Source organism: Phascolarctos cinereus, unplaced genomic scaffold (genome assembly GCF_003287225.1).
Source record: "Phascolarctos cinereus isolate Bilbo 61053 unplaced genomic scaffold, phaCin_HiC Scaffold_4;HRSCAF=312, whole genome shotgun sequence".
Lineage (NCBI taxonomy): Eukaryota > Metazoa > Chordata > Mammalia > Diprotodontia > Phascolarctidae > Phascolarctos > Phascolarctos cinereus.
This window is the reverse complement of record NW_027555847.1, coordinates 292679246-292701249: the sequence shown is the minus strand read 5'-3', so window position 1 is coordinate 292701249 and position 22004 is coordinate 292679246. Positions and strand designations below refer to the sequence as shown.

Here is a 22004-nt window from a genome sequence, read left to right as displayed (position 1 = left end):
TCTTGTATGATTTTATGTATTTTATTTTTTGCTTTTAAAGCATTATTCTGAGAAAGGGTCTATAAGCTTCACTTGATTGTTGAAAGGGTCACACAGACACAGACACACACACACACACACACACACACACACACACACACACACACACACACAAATGCCCTGCCCCACCCCAGTATAGAAAGAAAAGAGGAGAGGGCCTGTGACAAAGTTCTTCAGCATGCCTAAGCATAGGGTGGATGATGCAAAGGGCAGTGAGAAGAATGGGTCAGTCATGTAAGAAGAGAGTCATGAGAGAGGAGTGGCAAAAATCCAAAGGGGAGATAATATTCAAGAGGGGAGTGGTCAATAGTGTCACATACCACACAGGATGAAAAACAGCCATTGGATTTAGCTAATATTGCTAATTGGTGACCTTGGAAAGAATAGTTTCAGTCTAGTATTAAGGGCAGAAACCAGATTGCAAGAGGTTGAGAAGTGAATGGGAGATGAGGAAGTAGAAGCAACAAATGTAAACAACTCTTTCTAGGAGTTTGAAAGGAAGAACATATATAAAACTATGTAGCTTGAGGACATGGTAGGGTCGAATGAAGGGTTTTTTGTTTTTTGGGTTTTTTTTTAGGATGGGAAAGATCTGGGCATGTTTGAGAACAAAAAAGGAAGAGCCAGTGTACAGAGGTTGAAAATTGGGGAGAGATTAGGGATGAGCTTCTAGAGGAGATGGGAGGGGATTGAATCAAGAGCCCAAATAGAGGGATTGGCAAGGAAGGTCGTTTCATCTTCTGAAATTGGGGAAAAGGGCGGAGGAAGAGAAAGTGTGGTGTGATGTTGAGACAGAATGTGAAACAGAGAGAGCTTACAAATGAAGGCCTTCGTTTTTTCAGTGACGTATGAAATGAGGTCCCCTGCAGAAAGATAAGGGAAAGGATGGTAGAGGAGGATTGAGAAGAAAGTAAGTAGTCTGTGCCTACTTTCAAAAGTTTTTTGTCTTAATAAATCTGGGTTCTTGCCATACATAGACTTAGAATAGTTAGACCATTGGACCATAAATAGAGAACAGGAAGCCAAGGGGTTATAGGTTCATAAGCCTAAAGTGGAAAGGGACCTCAGAGGTCATGTAGCCTTACCTTGCCCCCTCCCCCTCCATTTTATAGATGAGGAACTGAGACCTACTTGAGAAGTTAAATGACTTGCACAAAGGCACATAAGTGGCAGAGCCAGGATTCAAACTCGGGTCTTTTGACTTCAAATTCAGTACACTTTATACTTATATTAAAGCACTAAATACATTGTTTTAAGCATGTTTTTAAAAAAATTATGTTACATAGTGATTTCCTCACAATAGGACTAGAGAGTCAGCAGCATATCATAGTATAAGAACTATCGGATCTGGAGTCAGAAGACCTGAGGTCAAAAACTGGCTCTGCTGCTTCCTATCTGAGTGACCTTGAGAAGTTTCTGGGCCTCAGTTTCTTCATTTGTTTAAAAAAAAAAGGGACAAGATTAGACAAGATTATTTTGAAATTTCTTCTAACTCTGAGTCCTGTGATCAACAGTGGAAAGAGTGCCAGGTTTAGAGTCAGACTTCTTGGGTCTTAATCTGGCTCAGTTTATCCTAGCCCCTTAATTTATTTGAGTTTTAATTACCTTAGCTGTAAAAGAAAGAGGGGATTGGACTAATCTTTAGAATCCCTTCAAGCTTTAGATCTGTGGTCTTAAGGAGTGGGTTTGAGCCAAAGAACTGGGTAGAGAAGATAACTACATCCCTGTGAATAACAACCCACACTGATACAGCATTTGGAGATTTACAAAGAAAATTCTTCACTTATCATGGGTAGTAGTGCTAGTAATACTATCTGCATTTTACATATGAGGAAAAGGAATACTAGACAGATCAGGTGACTTTCCCAGGGCTGCCCAGCCAGTGTCGTTATGCTTTCATTCGCTTGGGTTTCTGTGCGCTACAGGTCCTGCACAGCTCGGGAACTCCTGGCTATCTCAAGACCAACGCAGGACCTTTTTGGTGATTAATAATTATAGAACTAGAGCTTCAGCCCCCAATCAGACCAGGCAGGAACCATAAATAAATAGCAACGTGTTTAAGTGGAAAGAACTGAAGTTCAGCTACCAGAAAATCAAGCAGTAGAATTACTTTTTAACCTCTTGGTGACGAAAACAGGCTCACAAACTCCTATGCCATTGGGAAAGTGGATATTTCCCAGAGAAGCCCTGCCTCCAGGTGAGGGAGGCTGTGTCTGCCCCACTCCACCTCTGAAGCCGCCTTTTGCTGCTTCACTGCTGGGTTGCTAACGCCATCTGCTGGAACGGTTTGTTTCTGTGGCTTCTTTCAACTTGGGGCTAAGGAAATGAAGGGGTAGAGTCATCACTGTTTGTGAGAATGCCAGTATTTCTCAGGGGCTAATCAACACATTTTCAGCTTTCATTTAAAACATTTCATTTCCCAGTGGCCCCTTCCCAATGGCCCATCCTCCCAGAACCCTATCCACCCCAGCAGGGTTAGGGTAAGTGAAGTCCTTTCAGTTCTCATGCCCCTGGCAGTCAGTACCCAGGTCATGCTAAGTACTTTGAAGTAATTTGAAGGGTCAGTACTATCTTCAAGAAGTCATTTAATAACACTGGAAGGGAAGAGGTAGAGCTGTTGACTTTTGGCCAGCATTTCTGATGCAAGCAAGCAAGCAAATGTTTATTAAAGGCCTACCATGCACTGTGCTAGGTTCTGTGGATACAGGTACAAGAATGACACAATCCCCATTGGCAAAGAGCTTACACATTTAGATGGGAAAAAATAAGTGCATATATAAACACACGCAGAATACAAATACAAAGTCATTAACTTTGATTTAGGTAGTTTAGGAAGGGAGACACTAGTGGCTAAGGGGTTAATAGTAATAATGCCTGAAGATTTTACAAAGCACTTTATATATATTATCTTATTTGATCCTTCTAACAAATCTGGGATGTAGGTGCTATTATTACTTTACAGAATCAGGAAAGGTTTCATGGAGAAGATAGTACTTGAGTACTCTTACAGTAACAATATAGAACACAAAATTTTATTTTGGTTTGCTTAGACAAGCAGCAGCTAGGTGATATAGTGGGTAGAGTTTTGGCCCTGGAATCTGGAAGACCTGAGTTCCGTTATTAGCTGTGTGACCTTGGCCAAGTCATTTAACCCTGTTTGCCTTAGTTTCCTATCTGTAAAATGAGCTGGGGAAGGAAATGGCAAACCTCTCCAGTATCTTTGCCAAGAAAACCCCAAATAGGGTCATGAAGAGTTGGACACAACTGAAAAATGACTAAACAGCATACTTAGACTAATGCTTACATATTTGCCTTGTGTAACCATGGTCTAAGAATCTATTAGCACTGTATATTTAAATTTCTTACTTATTTTATTTCCAAAATTAGTCAAGTTATGGTTTTTTATATGCTTTTAGATAAATATACTGTTTCTGATCACTGAAGTTCTAAGATTGCTAATATCATTAGCTAGTTTGGCAAGTGAATTTCCACCTGTCTTTTAAGGTTTATTTTTGGATGTGCTTTAGATTACTGAATAAATATACACAGTGAATATGCTTTATAAAGCATTGTTTTAGTATTGTGTACTGACTAACACTAAAGGAAATCTGAGTAAACAAGCAATGTTTGTTCCAATGATTTTAAGGGTTTTCTTTTAAAACATGTTTTTACAAAAATATGTGTAATAATTTCTTTTCTTATTGCCATAAAAGTAATTCTTATATATCATAAAACTGTAACATCACCTGATCCAGCAATTACGTCTTCTGCTTCCTGATCCAATAAATTTCCCAGAGGGGAATTTTATCTATGTAAGGATCATTTGTTCAATAAGAGTTCTTCCTCCAATAGATGCCCACAAATAGGAAAAGATACAGTTTCATAGCACTGATTTCAAAGATCCCTCAAAACAAATGAATCGATGGATGTTACCCTTTTTTATTTTTTCCACTTGCCAAATTTTGGGAAGTGAAATTTCCTATTGCTCACTCTTACTTGCATTTCACATAGCATAGCTGGGTCATTATTAGACATACGTGCCATAAATCACATGTGAAATTTTACACACATTTATGTGTCTGTTGTGTCCAGAGTAATCTGTCTGTCAGCTAGCACTTGTTAAACACCTTCTATGTGCCACACACTGTGCTAAATGATGGGGATACAAAGAAAGGCAAAAAACCAAACCAAACCAAGCCCGCAGTGTTTTGCTGGACAGCAGAGTTTAGACCCTGTCGCTGCTATTGTAGAACTTGTAGGGGGAAGGGAAGATATTCCAGATATAGGAAATAATAGCAAAGGCAGAAAGAGCAGGATGTAATCTGGGAAGAGAGAATAGTCTCGTTTGGCTGGAACATGTGTCTGGGAGTAGGATGAAATAAGACTGGAAACATAGGGTAGCACGAGAATTAGAAAAGATTTGACTGGAAACCAAAGAAATTTGAACTTTGTAGCCAAACCAGTACCTGTTTGTCAGCAGAGAAATGACATGAACAGACAAAATATTTGGCGGAAAAAAAGATTCCAATGTAAGGATTTTGTTATTTATCCTAAAAGTGGCTTTGTAAACATTTCTGATCACAAATCTTTCTTTCACAAATCTTTCTTAATCACCATTGTGCCCTTGAAAACTTCTCTTCTGTTTACCAACTTTATGTTTACAGAATCTTTTCTCCAAAAAAAAAAAAAAGCAACCCAAAAACCTTAATCTAGTTTTCCTACTTTCTGTGGAAAAACTTCTGAATATTATTTGTTTGGATGGGAACTAAATATGCTGTCATAAATATAAAGTAAAAAGTGTGATTTCACTGCATAATCAGTTAAACAGGTGATTCATAAGAATTGGTGTAAACAGAGATTTCAGCATCTCTAAAAATTATTGAGTAAGCCAACTCTGGTTTACTTATGAACGAGTTTGAACTGTGTCATAGTAGAATATAGTAATATATTACTAACATCCTTTTGACCTCACTATTTCTTTCTGTGGCATGATCATTCTTCCTGGTCTCCCATGTCCTTCACAGTTGGTGTTACCTTTGGTTCTTTTCCTCACCTCTCGTATACAGTTGGTTACAGCTTTTTTTTCAGTTCCAACCCTGAAACACTTCTCTTATGTATCCCTTCTTATTTGTTCTCTCTGATACCACCCTAGGATAGGCATGATTTCCACTTGCCAGTACTATTAGCTTTATTTGAATTATTCCTGCTTTCACTTTCATGCTGCTACAACCCATCCTTCATATCGTTATTGTTATGTTTTGTGGTCCTGACAAGAAGAATAATCTTCAGATGAAAGGAAAAGGGAAAAAAATGATAATAAAAAATTGAAAACCAGAAGAAAATAAAAGAGCAATTTGCTATTTTTGGTGAGGTCAAATCACCAGGCCCATATAAACTATATCCCAGATAGTCAAAAGAACCAAGAGATATGATTGATGAGCCACTATTGGTGATCTTGAAAGCTATGGGATAGCCAAAGAGAAGGGCAAATGCCACGATTTTCAAAAAACAGAATGGAGTTTATTCCACAAACAATAGACTAATAATTAGACAAACAACTAAAATTCCTAGTAAAATTTTAAAATTTTATTCTTAAAGAGAGAATGAATATTTAGAAAGGAAAGTATTGATCACAGAAGGCCATGTGGCTCTATCAAGAATAGGTTATGCCAGGGGCAGCTAGGTGGCGCAATGGATAGAGCACCGGCCCTGAAGTCAGGAGTACCTGAGTTCAAATGTGGCCTCAGACCAAAACACTTGACACTTACTAGCTGTGTGACCCTAGGCAAGTCACTTAACCCCAATTGCCTAAAAAACAAAAAAACAAACAAACAAAAAGAAGAAGAATAGGTTATGCCAGAATTAACTTCATTTCCTTTTTTGACCAGAACCAAACTATGCTATAAGTCTGTGGTTTACTTAGATTTTAGCACAAAGCATTTGGCAAAGTGTCTCATAACACTTTGATTACACGAGATGGAGAGATGAATGACTGGACATGAAAGTAGTCTTTAAAAGGTTGATATTAATTTGTAGGTTGATGTCAAATGGAGGGCCCCAGGGATTATTTCTTAGCCATCTGTTGTTTAATATTTTATATCAGTGCTGTGAATGAAAACAGAGATGACATACGTATCAAACTGACAGATAACACAAAGCCAGCAGGATAGCTAACAAGTGAAATGACAGTCAGGATCCAAAAATATCTCAACAGGCTAGAACTTTGAGCCAAACAGAATGTGATGAAATTTAATGGAGATAAATAGAAAGTAAGAAAGCATGGTGTATGATAGAGATAGATAGAGATAGATGGTGTATGGAATCAGAAAGAACTGGGTTTGAGTTGTACCTCTGATATTTACTAGCTTTGTAACCCTTGGTAAGTCACTTAGCTTCTTAGTTCCTTAGGTAACTCTCTAGGAATTATTTTCTAAATTATAGACCAGTTGATATTGGAGTTGATAGAGGAAGGAAGGGCCCACACTGGGACTTCTCAACCTTAGTGAATTACAGATCATTTTCATAACTGTAATTTGACAAGTCTAAGTTGGGTTTGGTATGGTGAAACAACCACTCATCTGAAAAAGGTTTATAGCTTTACTGAACTCCAGGTTTAATATGAGTCAAAATTTATGGCTGTTGAAAAAGCTAATTTAGTCTAAAGTAGCATGGGAAAAAAAGAGTAACAGTGTCTGGAAGGGTGAGGTAATAACTTTGGTCAGACCACACCTGGAATATTGTGTTCAGTCCTAGGGACCACATTTTAGGAAAGACGTTGATAAGCTAGTAAATGTCTCGATTATGCTAATATTTTATGAGTTACTTAAAGGAACTGGGGAAGAAAAAACTTAGAGGAATGATGGGCTCTCAGTTACTTGATGGAGGAGGGATTAGATTTACTGTGCATGGCTCCAGAAGACAGAATGAGGTAGAAATTGCCACAAAGCAGATTTTAGCTCCATGAAAGCGAAGGCTTCTTGACAAAAGGAGCAGAGATTGGCTTCTCTTCTTCTTAGGTGGCCAAGCACACCCTGGGTTATCACTTGTTGGGCATGTCATAGAGGGTTTTTTTTGTTCAGATGTAGGTTGGATTAGATGGCTTTGAGATCCCTCAAAATTCTGAGAGTCTTTAATTTTGTCACCTGCGTAGTAAAGTTTCAAAACCTTTATCTAGGAGACAGTGCCGTGAATAGTATAGTACTTTCCTACCTCATGTTATCTCATGTTATCTCCTTTCTGGGTACTCTTTGTTCCAAGTCAAAATGGAGTACTCCCTATCATACATCCAACTTTCATACATTATAAATTCTGGTCCAGTTTTTAATTTTAAATCTGGGTGAACCATGTTTCAAATGTTATTTCTTGTAAGCTGCTGTTCTTGATCTGTGCCTTTTGCCTAGGCATAAAATACATTCTGTCTGGCTTTTCAGCCTCACCTCAAATGCTGCTTTCTCTCCCAGGAAGCCTTCCTTGATCCCATAAATGGTAAATGACCCTTTCTGCTCTGGCCTTATATTTTGTTTTGTGACCCTGTAATTCACTCATATATGTGTGCGTGTGCATTGTGTGTGTATATATGTGTGTGTGTGCATACATGTATACATATATACACACATGCACACACACATACACACATACATACATGGAGAGAGAGAGAATGAGAGCGAGAGCGCTATCTTTACTGGTATCTGATACATCTCCCTACTAGATTGTAAGCTCTTTTATGGCAGAGATTTTATTTTATTTAAATCCGGTACCTGTTTCAGAACCTATAGTGTGCTCTGTGTACAGTACAATAGATGTTTTATGAACGTTTCTTGCGTTACATGTGTTATAGTATATGAAAAATCCTTGTCTTACAGTCAGTAGGGTGTTTTGAGCTTATATATTTGGTGAATGACATACAAGGCAAACTTTCATCATGAATCTAAATAACGTATACCTAGTATCCATGTTTCATAGTCGAAGCAGAGTAAAGATAGAATTTAGACCCTATTCATCAACAGTCTGACCCTCAAGACTTCACTGGGGGCCTTAATCTGAATTAAGTGTATATACATCCCAAACTCACTCCATAACTGCCTGGGTCCTGACTCATTTTGGCTTTGTAGACTTGGCCATTGGATTTTTGGTTCTGCTCTAGATGATCACATGAAATGCTCCAACTTACTGCATTTCCATGAATGAAAGTAAAAGTCAGCTAATAAGATCTAACTGGGCCTTTGGGTCATTTTCCTATGCCTTCAGGCCACGTACAGGGGCATGATTACTTGAATTTGTTTTCCTATCATTGTTCCCTTACCAGGAGAGTGAAAAGTAATTTTTTAAAAATGTGTGGGCTGCTAACTTTTTGACTTTACAAGCAGGATATAATTGAGTAAAGTGTGACAATTTGATATTTGATAGCAAGGTTTCTTAAATCTCCCCATCCCCTGTGGCCAGTTGCTAAATCTGAACTCATTTTTTATTTTTTGCTTATTTTCTTATTCATTCATAGGTGCTTTTCAATGGGAAGAGTTGGAAGAAGATGTAAAGAAGAAATTGAAAGATCCCAGTGATGTTTTAGGTGTAATTGAGAAGGTTAAATGTATATTGAAAACCCCAGGGAAGGTAAATTAGTTACTGTAGTTTCTTTTCTGATCTCTCCTTCATGAATAGTAGAAAGTCTTCAGAAAGGGGTATATAATACTAAGTTAAGGGTACAGTCTAATGATACAGCAGTCTTTTTCTTAAGTCATGTTTTATCTTTTCCATGTTTTAGTAAAAATAAGTCAAAATCATCACTCTTTATTATTTTAGTTCATTTGTATATAAAGATCTAAATGACTCTTTCCTTTTAAACTGGTTACTTATGTGTTCTATCCTTTTGAACATTTCCATAGGCTCAGAGAACAGATTTCTTCAGTCTAAACTTTTAGTTAGGGGTTGCTTCAGTCTTTGGTTAAGCTTTATTTTGAGAGATGATTTCTCACTAGAGAGCCAGGTCAACAACACTTCATTGGATCAGAGTGTGTGCATGTACGCACCCACATGAGTACATGTATGCCTATGAATACACAGCACTATTTTTAAAAATAATTTTAAAAATTTCTTTGTTATTATAAACTTGACAAAAAGTAACAAATGTAAGCATTTTCACATACGGAAAACATTAAATAGAATTGTTTACAAAATTTGATTTCTGTTATGTACAGTTTATTTTTTATGTACATGATAAACTTAGTATGTTAATTCCATAACTGCCCTCCTTGTCTCTGCTTCCCTCTGAACCTCCTCTTCTCTTCGGTGCATTTAAAGAATTGCTTTGTTGACACTCTTTTTTTTTTTCTGTATAGTACTCTACTGTTCCCCCAGTGCTCCCTCACTGAAAAAGAAAACAAAGCTCTCTATAACAAATAAGCCATATTAAGCAAAATAACAGCAGCAGCAGCAACAGCACTATGAAAATTACACGTTGGCCATGTCTGAAATGTATGTTTCATTCTGCACCTTTAAACCATAGCCTCTGTGTCAGGAGGTGGGATGCGTGTTTCATCATGAATCATACTGAGTCGTTGTACTGATCAGCTGTCTTCCTCAGTCATAGCTGGTCATTGTGCTGACTGGTGGTCTTAAGGCTTTCAGAATTGTTTTTCTTGATGGTATTATAGTCTTTTGATAACTCGTCCTGCTTCTACTCACTTAAATCTGAATTAGTTTCATATCAGCCCTCTTCTCACTTCGTTTCTTTTGGTACAGTAATATTCCATTACATTAATGTGTCATCATTTGTTCAGTTGATGGACACACTCTTCATCTCTACTTCTTGGCTACCATGAAAAGTGCCGATATGAATGTTTTTGTACGTGTGAGTCCTAGTTGTAGTATTGCATAGAGAATGCACAGATTAGCGACTTGTGGTATTGTTCCAAATTGCATTGGAGTGGCTGTACGAATCCATAGTTCTACTAACATTGCATTAGTATACCTGTTCTCCCACAGTCCCTCCAACAACTGACATTGTTATTTTTATTTATTGTTATCAGATCAAATCTTATGATTTCAATTATGAGTATGAGTAGAATTTCAGAATTGTTTTAATTTGCATTTTTCTATTAGTGATTTGAAACATTTATGTGTATGATTATTCATAGCCTGACTTTCTTCTTTTGAAAATTGCCTATTTCTGTCTTTTAGCCACTTATTTATTGGGGAATGGCTCTCATCTTTGTATATTTGAATCATTTCACTGTGTCTTGCTTATAAAATGTTTATCAGAGAAATTTTCCTGCAAAATTTTTTTCAGCTGTTTCCTCTAACTTTAACTTTATTGATTTTGTTTGTGAAAAACTTGAATTTTAGATAATTAAAACTGTTTTATCTCCTGTCATTTCTGTCCTTTGTTTAGTCAAGAATTCTTCTCTTACCCATAGTTGCAAAGGTATCTATCTCTTTCCCATCTCCTCTAACTTGTTTATGTGACTTTTTTTAAAAATAAAGATCATATATCTATTTGAAGCTTATTGTGGCATATGATGTGAGATGTTGATTTAAATCTAAATTCTGCTGGACTATTTTCCAGTTTCCTTAACAGTTTTTGTCAAATAGTGAATCATTACTCCAGTGTGTGGAGGTCTGGGGTTTGTTCAACACTGTGCTACTGTATTTAATTGTTTCTGAATCTCTTTGAGCTGATACCTTCCACTGAGCAACTTTTCTATTTTTTAACCAGGACCAGATTGTTTTGATGATTGCTGGTTTGTAATACAGTTTGAGGTCTGTTCTGAGATGCTAGGCCCCCTTCCTTTCCTTTTCTTTTCATCATTTCCCTTAAGATTCTTGATCATTTATTCTTTCACATGAATTTTGTTATTTTTTTCCTAGCTCCGTAAAGTAACCCTTTTGTAGAAATAAACCCTTTTGAAGAAATAAACTAAATTATATAGTATTATCATTTTTACTATGTTAAGCACAGCACAGCCATGAGCAATTAATATTTCTTTAGTTATTTAAGCTTGGATTTACTTCTGTAAAGAATGTTTTGTATTTATAATCAAACAATTTTTGAGTATATATTGGTAGGTAGACTGCCAAATATTTTATACATTCGGTAGTTATTTTGAATTGAATTTCTCTTTCTGTCTCTTACGGCTGGGCTTATTGGTGATATACAGGAAAGGTGTTGATTTGCATGGATTTATTTTATATCATACTATTTTGCTGAAGTAATTTTTTAAAATTTATTTGCAGTTACATTTAGAGTTCCCTAAGGAGATTATCATCATCTGTAAAAATTGATATTTTTGTTTATTCTTTACCTATACTCATTCTCTCAATTTATTTTTCTTGTATTATTGCTGTAGCAAGCATTTCTTTTTGCTTTTTGGTGAGGCAGTTGGGATTAAGTGACTTGCCCACGGTCACACAGCTAGTAAGTGTTGATTTTAAATACACACTGTTTCTCATATTAATTAAAAGTTTGTTATTGTGTTTTTAAAACCAAATATATGTTGCATTTTACAAAATGCTCTTTTTCTACATCTATTGATAGCATGTGTCTTTTGTTATTTTTATTTTTAATATAGCCTATTATGTTAGTCATTTTTAAAATATTGAGCTAAATCTATATTTTTGGTATAAATCCAACCAGATTATAGTGTAAAATCTTTTAAATAGGTTGTTATAATCTCTTTTCTAATATTTTATTCAGTTTTTCATCATTCATTTGGGATATTGGTCTATAGTTTTTGCTCTTTACTTTGTCCCTCCCTGATTTAGGTGTGAAGATCACATTTGTGTCATAAAAGGAGTTTGGTAGGATCCCTTCTTTTTCTGTTTTATCAGATAGTTTTACCTAATATTGGAATTAATTATTCTTTGAATGTTTGGTGGGATTCTATGATTTGTTCGATTTCTTTTTCCTTGAGATTATATTTTTAAAATCATCTTTCTTTTACGTTTAATCTGGGTGTTTTGTATTTCTATAAATATTTATCTATTTTATTTATCAATTTTGTTATGTAGTTAGACAAAATAGTTCCCAGTGACTTCTCTCTTTCCTCTTTATTTGTTGTGAATTCTCTTTTTTTGTTTTTATGTGGTTTATTTTTATCTTTTTAATCAAATTAACAATTTATCTGTTTAATTTTTTTTTCAGAAAACAGTTTTCTAGTTTTATCAATTCATTGTTCTTTTGGGTTTCAGTTTTATTTATTTTACTTGATCTTTGATTTTCAAAATTTCTGTCTTTGTGTTTTGTTGGAGTTTTATGATTTATTGCTTTTCTAATTTTTTAGTTGCATGTCAAGTAATTCATCTGCTTTTTCTCTCTTTTGTTGATGAAAATATTCAGATATATACATTTCCCCTTCAAGACAGCTTTGAAGGCATTCCAAAAATTTTGTGTTTTTTTTAATTGTCATTTTCATTGATGAAATTCTGTAATGTTTCTATGGTTTCTTTTTTGACCTACCTGCTATACAGGATTAAATTATTTAGTCTTCACTTAAAGTTGAATCTTTTCTTCAAAGGCACTTTGTTGATTGTAATTTTTATTGCATTGTGGTCAGTAAAGCATGTGCTTAATATTTCTGCTTTTTTGAAGCTTGTGAAGTTTTTCTGCCCTACAGTATGGTCGGTTTTTGTAAAGGTGGTAAGCACAACTGAAAAATGATATTTTTCTTTCTTTTCCTGCTCAGTCAGCAGAGTGCTATCATATCTATTTTTTCTGAAGTGCTATTCATGTCCTGCGTTTTTGAGTTCACCCGAAGTATAATAAATTCTGCTCCAGCCCTTTTCATGTTAACTCTGGGTGAACCACAATATTTATAGTGCATTTCTGGTAAGCTGTTGCATAAGGAAACTACTATACTGCTTGCTTTACATTCTTGCAAATAAAACCAGTTAAAACTACTTCAGAGAATTATCGCCTCATTTCCAATCTAAACCCTTCAAGAACAATTTGAATTTCTTTGGCATCCAAAGTGTTAAAGTCAGTAAGGCTTCATTTAGATTCTTAAGTTATTTTGCATGTGTCTTCAAGATATTTTTTGCTCATTTATGAGTCTCTTAGAAATATTCTGATTTCTTGTTCAATAGGAGTTTGAGTTTCTGGACTCAGTTTCCCTGTATCAATATATGTCATAACTCTAAGCTTTCTACTCCTTTCCAAATCAAATCTCTATTCACTTTGCTATTTAAGTAGAATTATCAAAGTCACACTAGTCAGTAGTAATATAGTCAGTTCCAAACATAAGCTCTTCTGCAGCTCTTACTCCCATCGATTTGTGTAAGCAGCTTGAAGAATTTGCAGCTTAAAACTGCACTAAGACTTTTGGGACACCATATGTAAATGCTTACACTCTACACAGTGACTGATACATACTAAGTCCTTCCTTAATAAATGTTTGTTGATTGACTTTTGAGTGTTGTATATTTCTTTCTTTCATATCCTCTTATGCTTTATCATCTCTTTGCCCAGCCCTTTTCCCATAGAAGCAGGTGGTGAAAGAGAAGGAATGTGGTCAGCATTAGTGATGTCTAATGGAATAGATCTGCTTCCGCTTCATACTATCCCTTCCTTCATCTCTTCACCCTTACCCTGGTCACTAGTTCTTACAGTTTCTTTGCATTTAATTCTTCCTTTATGTTTCACCCTATGAAGTTGAAGTTTGTTTCCTCCCCAACTCCCTTTCCCTATCTTTTCCTATTGTTGCTGTTGAGTTTAATGTGTTACTATATCAGACTTTTTGTGTGTATGTCTGCAATTCAACCCTCCTTTGCCTTTCAGGTTGGTGTTTTTGGTTTTTTTTTTTTGGTGAGGTGATGGGGTGAAGTGTCTTGCCCAGGGTCACACAGCTAGTAAATGTCAAATATCTGAGGCTAGATTGGAACTCAGGTCTTCCTGAATCCAGGGCTGGTGCTCTATCCACTGTGCCCTCTAGCTGACCCTCAGCCCTCTTCTGTTCGGTGCAGATGAGTGACTCTGCCTGTTTCCTCCACTCATTCCTTCATTTTTATATTGTATACCCCAATAAGGAGAAATAGTTGCATGCCTTTTCCCCTTATTTCTTCCCTAGTATATTACTTTTCCTTTCTTTTTTTCTTTCCTCTCTTAAGACCATCAATATGGAACAAAACCACTCCCAGACCCCAGTTATTCTTATTTAATTCCCTCTGTGATCCTTGAATTTTTAAGAATTCTAAAGGAACCCTTAACTCTCCTCTTATTAGAATGTAAAACTTCATCATCACTTAACCCCTTCCAGTTGCTCAAGTGTATTTACTTTTTGAGGTTTCTCTTTACTCCTGTTATCTGCATGTCAGAGTTTTTATATAGTTCTGGACCTTCTCATCAAGAGTGTTTAAAAATCTTTCTTTCCATTAAAGATCCTTTTTTTCCCTTTCTGAAGGATTATGTTAGTTCTCAAATAGTAAGGTTTTTTTTGTTGTAAGTCTTCATCATTTTACCTTTTGGAATGTCACATCTGGGGCAGCTAGGTGGCACAGTGAATAGAGCGCTGGCCATGGAGTCAGGAGGACCTAAGTTCAAATCCAGCCTCAGACACTTGACATTTACTAGCTGTGTGACCATGGGCAAGTCACTTAACTACTACTGCCTCGCCAAAACAAACAAAAAAACCAACCAGAAATGTCACATCCCAGGGTTTTCTTTCCTGTAGATAATTGTAGCTTCAGCATCTTATGTGATTGAAACTTTGTTTCCTTAGAACTTGAACTCTTTCTTTATCTTTAGACTATTTTTTTTAATTGTAAGGGCTGGATTTTGGCTTTCACACTTCTTGAAGTTTTCATTTTGAGGTTTCTTTTAGTAGGTGAATTCCTTCTGTTTTCACTTTATGCTCCAGTTTATGATTTTATGAACTGTGGCATCAAGGGTTTAGTCAGGGCTTTCAAGGAATCTGATTATTCTTAAATTATTTCCCCTTGATCTTTTTCCCAGTTTCTTTGTTTTTGATATATGAGAAATGATTATTTCTCTCTTGTGTTAATAACTAATTATTGAATCAGAATCAGGGTTTTTCCCTTTTTCTCCTTCCTCATCCAGAAATCAGGCATTGTGGGAAATCTTTCTAAAACACTTACCTAGCCAGGATGGCTGCGATCTAGTCAAAGATAGTAAAAGAAATTCCAAGTTTGGGCTAATGGATGCATTCCTGTTCATTGTATTTACTCAGAAAGTTCTGGGAAAATGTTGATGATCTCATTTGTCAGACAGGTGATATGGAAATTGATAAGTCTCTTTGACCAAGGTTTGGGTGACCCAATCCCTGTATCCCAAGACCCTTATTGTCATGTAGCTCAGACTCATTGTAATATTCATTTTCTCATTAATTGTTAACCAATCAGAGTTGATTGCTACCCTCAGGAACACCTCCTCTTCCAAGGGCATATGAAGTGTGAGTCCATTGCCATTAGGTTTTTTGGTCTAAGAAAGAGATGGCCAGGGGCAGCTAGGTGGATAGAGCACCAGCCCTGGAATCAGGAGGACCTGAGTTCAAATCCAGCCTCAGACAAACACTTGACAATTACTAGCTGTGTGACCCTGGGCAAGTCACTTAAGCCCACCTGCCTAAAAAGAAAATAAATAAATTTTAAAAAAAGAGATGGCCAGCTGACCATCCTTTTATTAAAATGCTTGCATTATTAATAAAATGATTATATTACCCAGAAACTATGTCTCTCGAACTTTTTAAATGCCACAGATAGTGGGTAGTTTACAATTTCTTTCACTTTTTATCAGTCTTTTGTCTTTGTTCTAAGTTTCAAGGAGTTAGTATAGTTATAAATGTGGTTTCAGAGGTTAAGAATGTATCATGTTTGTACATATCATAAAATTTCTGTGTATTTTAAACTTTAATAACTTTGTTAGAGAAACATTCTATAAACAGCTTTAAGTGGCAAATTTATTAAATTTTTTGATATGTACAATACATGATGTACTAAGTGTAGTCTTTAGTTTCTGCAGCAAACAAAAATAGGTAGAATGGTCAAGAAGATAGATCCTGTTCTATGGTATGCAAAGGTTGTTAACTCACAGATCCAGAACTGAAAAGGACCTCAGAGGTCATAGTCCATCACCCCATATTTTTACAGAAGAGATCATACCTGTGTAGCAAATGAAGGCAGAATTCAGTCCCAGGTTCTCTGGCTCCTAAGCTAGAGCTTTTTCCTCTATCCCATAGTTGCCTGAAAGGAAAGATATATATGCTTTTGCCTTTTAATTGCATTTTGTAAATTGTTTCTATTACAATTGTAGCCTGTTATTTAGGCTTCAGAGTTGTTAGTTTGCAGATTTAGAAGCAGCAGGAAGACTTGATTAAGATTTTACATATCTGTTTTTCAAATGAAGAAAAGGACATTTATCTGTTTCTCCAACAAAGAAGCATGGGATAGAATAAAAGTCCTTTCCCCTCCTGTTTTGTTGGCTACAGATCATGGCTAACAGTCCAGGGTATAGGTCTGTGTGGTATAGCTACAGCTTTTAGCCACAATCCAGTTTAGCTAAAGCAGTCTGCAACAAGGTTCGCATAGGTCATCTTCTATTTCTCTGGGTCCTGCTACTCTTTAGAGGTGAGGTTCATACTTTTTCTGTGTCATGAACTCCTGCAGCAGGCTGAGGAACCCTTCTCAGAAGGTTTTTCAGTGCATCAAATAAAATACATAGGCTTGCAAAGGAAACCAATCATATTGAAATAATTACATATTTTTTTTTAATTAACAGACCCCTGCTGATGAATCCCTGCTTGAAAACTAGTTGTTTATGGATATCTACAGAGATATTTATCTGCATTCTCTCCCTTCCTGCCCTTCTTGTTTGACTTGAAGTATGTGTCAGGAGGCAGACTGATTACATTGAAATATAATCCTGTATGTGTGATGAGGAAGGAAGGTGGTGCTTTTTATCTTGAGCACTCAACTGATCTTCAGTGTGACATTGAGTGAATACTGTTACTGAAGTGACTGTTCAGGGAGGCTAATGACTTGTTAGCTTCAGCAGCATAGTACTGTGGCAAATGAATTCACACTTACAATCCTTTGAGGCCTCTGAGTGAAAAGTAAATAATTACAAAGTATTAAGTTCTTTTCTTCCCTGGAGTAGGAGATTTACTTTCTTTCCATGTGGAGGGAAGAAAAACACTTTCCACCCCTCTTTCTGAATTGTCCTGGGTTAAGGGGCAAATTAGCAAGCTGTCACCAGGAGCCAGACTCCCTGTCCTCTGTGAGACAACCCACTGAAGTCCTCTTTCCATTCTCCACCTCTGTCTCCCTCATCCCCCTGATCCCAGCTGCAATTGCATTAGTATGTATGATGATCCTGGGTGTAGGAAGCTGGGGGTATACCTTACAGAATCTGGGCATTGCCTGTTGGCCAATCTTAACTTGGGCTCCGTCTCTGGATGCATCTGCCATGTTCTGCACATGACAGGGTAAGGCCAAATCAGTACCACTCTGCCCTCAAAAGCAGTTATTATTTTGATTCTGTTCTGTAATTCACATTGGGCCATTCAATTTGATTTTATTCATACTGCTTCACCCTTCACCTTGGTGAACAGTGGATTTCATTTTTAATCTTTTTTTCTTTTTTTTTGTTTAGTCAACCATACTATAAAAATATGAATAAACACAAACATGAACATTAGCAGCAACTTATAAATAGATAGCATTAGTTACATATATATCTGTTTATCTAATATTTTATAACTGACTTCTCCTTATTGTACTTTTTATAATTAATGTATTTTAGCATACTTGTAAATTATGTAGCTGTGTTTCTAATTTCACTTTTTCATGTTTTTCATAGATGTGTTCATAATTCTCATAGCTTGTCAAACAAACATAATGCTTAGTTGCATTAATGTCCTCCAGCCTGGTTAGCTATTCCATTAAGCGTTTGGCATGTTTCCAGTTTTTCACTATTATAAATGGTACAGTTATCACAAGCATCTTTGTTCAAAATGGTTCTTTTTTCCCTTTTTCTATTTATTTCCTTGGGCTGTATTCCCAGTAGTGAAATTAGTGGTTCAAAAGGGATGATCAATTGCATTGCTGTAGTTACATCTCTGGTTGCATCTCACTATATTGCTGCTTTCGATGAAGATTACATTAGTTTGCATGGCTGCTGGCAGCAATATGCCTATCCTTGTTTTCACCTAGCTTGGCCTGTTTGGACTTTATTGTTTTATTTAGGTTTGCTAATTTTATTGGAGTAAGTTGATACTTTATAGTTCTTTTAATTGGCATTATTTTAATTCTTTGTCTGATTGAACTCTCCGAGTGTTTATTTGGTACTTACGTTACCTCTTTGGGGAAATAGCCTATTTATATTAGCTCTCCATCTGTAAAATGGGGAAAACAATATTTGCCCTCCCCACCTTATGGGATTGCTCTGATGAAAGCACTTGGTACACCTTAAAGGATATTATATGAATGTGAGCTATTATTACTTGATTATTAATTCTCATATTTGCTAAGGAAATATATGTGTGTGTGTGTATACATGTACACACACATAAAACATGGATAATAATGCTTTTTTTTAGTTTACGACCTTGTGATATTCAAAAACTCTAATGTTTATGCCACTGAAAAGCAACAGTAGATGGGGAAAGGAAGATCTTAAGATCATCTTGTTTTTAATCTTTTTTTAAGCAAGTTGTAGATTCAGTGAGTGCTCTTTAAATAAGAATTCACTTTTTTAGAGTGCTTTTTGAGCCCTATTTTATTAGTTTTTCTTGTGAAATAAGCTGGTGTTAGCTTGCCTTGAAAAATGAGACACAGGCATATTACTACAATAAATCAATTTCAGATTTCAGGATTAAGCAGCTTGGTTCCTCTGGGACAGGCCACTGCTAAGCTTATTGAGTTTTGCAGTATTAGCTCATTGACATGTGTAGGCTTATAATATTATCTTTGTTGATGTTGTAATTACCATATAAACTGTACTGAATCATGACATGGGTTCTTAGATGGGAAGGATGGATTAGATTAGCAGTTCACAAACTTTTCCACATGGTAGAACTGATAGTAATGTCCTTGAAAATTACTATTTTTATGCCTTTTAACAAATGTATGATTTATTTTTTTTTTAAAAATACATGGGTTGTTTCAGGATTCCTTGCGCTCAGTTTATAAAATACTGGATTAGATAATTCTGATTCCTGTACATTTCTAAAAGGCTCTGATCTTAAAAGAAATGGACAAACAATTTATGATGATTATGCATCTGGTTCAGAATAATCAAGCCTATTGTTCAACATTTTTTTAATGTCTTTTTTTTTAATGCCTAACAGATGAATTGCCTAAAGAATTGCAGATCCTATCAAGCCAAAAGACCCCTATGGCTTTATAATACTTCTCTCAGGTTTTTCTTTAATACACCCATGCTTGCTGATGTTATCTTCAAAATCCAAGGTACAGTACACTTTCCAGTTGTCCAAATGAGTGTTTTTATTTCTTACTCCTTGTACCTCTGCATCTAGCTTTAGACATTTTTAGGGGAGAAGAACGATTATGATCAAGGATTATGACAAAGTCTTGCAGGGGAAAATGCATTTTACTAAAATAACAAAAGCAAATAATAGTTTTCTTACTACCACCTTTCTTAAAACTTAGGAATCAAACAGTAGTCGCTTTTGCTATGTTTCACCAGTCAGTAAGCATTTGTTAAGCATTCACCATGTTACAGATACTGAGAGAGATGCTGGGTATACAAAAACAAAAAAAATTTTAAATCCTTGCCCTCAAAGAGCTTTACCTAAACCTGCTGGTGGAGATAACATTTACACATGTATATGAAATGAATAAGTTATTTGGGAGCAGTGGGAAAGTCATTAGCAGCTAGAGGGTCTGGGGATCAGAAAAAGCCTCATGTGGGAAATGGCTTTTGATCTGAGCTTTGAAGAAAACTAAGGATTCTTAGGGTGGCTAGGTAGCACAGTGGGTAGAGTACCAGGTCTGGAGTTAGGAAGACATGAGTTCAGATGTGACCCCAAGACACTTATGAGCTATATGACCCTGGGTAAGTCACTTAATCCTGTTTGCCTCAGTTTCTTCATCTGTAAAATGAGCTGGAGAAGGAAATGGAAGACCACTCTTTGCCATAAAAACCCCCAGTGGGGTCATGAAGAGTTGGACGCAGCTGAAACAACTGGACAACAACAATAACAAAGGATTCTTAGAGATAAGGGTGAGAGGAGTGCATTTCAATCATGGGGCACCTTTCCAGGCAAAGGCATAGAGATTGGAGGTGGAGTGTCACATGTGAAAAGCAGTAAAAAGCTGCTTTAGAATATTTGAAGCAGAGTAATGTATAATATGTCTGGAGCCAGATTATGAGGGACTTCAAATGCTGAACAAAAGAGTTTGTATTTGATTCTCTAGGTAATGTTGAGTCATTCAAGTTGATTAAGCAGAAAATGCACTCCATCTTTGAGTAGGTATGTAATCATTCTGTGCACTTATATGTGCACATATTTTTTCCCCTGATAGAATTCAAGCTCCTTGAGGTAGGAATGCTCTCATTTTGTCTTTATATTCCCAAGTGCCTAACATATCAAGTTCTGAAGTATTCATTAATTGGTCAGCTAACTGAATGAGTAATCTGAACAGGTCTGTGCTTTAAAACAAAATTACACTTGAAACCTGTGTAGAGGATGAATTGGGGAGGGAAGAGACCAATTAAGAAGCTATTTGAACTAAGATGGTGACCAGGTGAATGGAGAGAAGGAGACAGATGTAGGAGATGTAGAGGTAGAATCAATGACACTTAGCAACTGATTGGCTGTAGGGGGTGAGAGAGAGGGAGTAGTAGAAGAAGACTCCATGATTGTTAACCTGGATGGCTAGGAGGAGATATACCCTCAGCATCAGTAGAGAAGTTTGGAAGAGAAGGGAGTTTGAGGGAACAGATACTGGGTTTAGGTTTTATTATGTGGCTTTGCTTGTTCATTTGTTCATTAAATTTTTTTTCCATTGAAACTTCCGTTATTTCACTCTGATGCTTATTTTAATCAACTCTCTTTCTTTTTCACTCAAAGTTAATATCCATGGCTAGATTATTTGTACAACCACCACACAATAAAGTTTTTTTCTTATTCCTATGGGAGAGTAATACTTTCTTTATCTAATAAATTTTTATAACTGTATCTCTTTAGCCTCATATATAGCTTTGAAACTTTCCATAAATTGAAATATAATCATTAAAATTAAATTGAAAGATTGAGAAAACGGATAAATTCACTTAAGAAAGTTAAAAGTATTCATTACCATATGCCTATGTTCAATTTTAAAATTCTGATCAAATCTTGTGTTTTTATGAGATAGAAAGACCACAATGTAAATTTTCTATAAAAGTGAATATATTGTAATTAATATAAGCCTTTAATTCTGGGAACCACTCTCTAGAGACTTTCATTTTACCTTTAAGCTTTGTGATTTGCCAAGATAAAGAGAGATTTGGTAACTTTCCAGAATGCAGCTTGCCAACCTGCTGTCACTACGCTATATAATGTAGGCCAATGATACCAAAAATAATTTGGTAAGAATATCACTGAAGTAATAACTCCTGCAGAAAAGCAAGAAATGGACCACTAACCTCTAGCAGCCCCTTCCTTACTCAGAGAAACTTAATTGGCTCTCTCTAAATGTAAGGCATTGATTGGTTTTTAATGGAATTACTCTGATTATCAGTGTCTAAATAATCTACACCAAGACCTCTTCTGTACAATGAATAACTCACAGCTCACTGTAAATTTGAAGGCTAAATCTCTAGCTTCCCTCACCCTAATAACCCAAGGGCTTGATATTTAAGCAATCAGAGCTTTAACTGTGTATGTGTGCATATGTGTATGTGTGCGTGCACGTGCATGGTGTGGGAGAGGCATAGTCTTACTCATAGCTAGAAATAATCAATGCAGATGATGTTCTGGGGATTAAATCTGTATCTTGTGTTTGTTTCAGGTTTT

General features: G+C 36.0%; 1 protein-coding gene across 1 annotated transcript in view; it reads left to right on the top strand.

The window, feature by feature from the left end:
- The window catches only part of RHOBTB3 (Rho related BTB domain containing 3), an 84150-nt gene that overhangs the window by 37042 nt on the left and 25104 nt on the right, over positions 1 to 22004 (top strand). Inside the window, 2 exon segments of the mRNA XM_078153120.1 lie at positions 8537 to 8649; positions 19332 to 19452. Coding sequence (XP_078009246.1) covers positions 8537 to 8649; positions 19332 to 19452 — 234 coding nt within the window.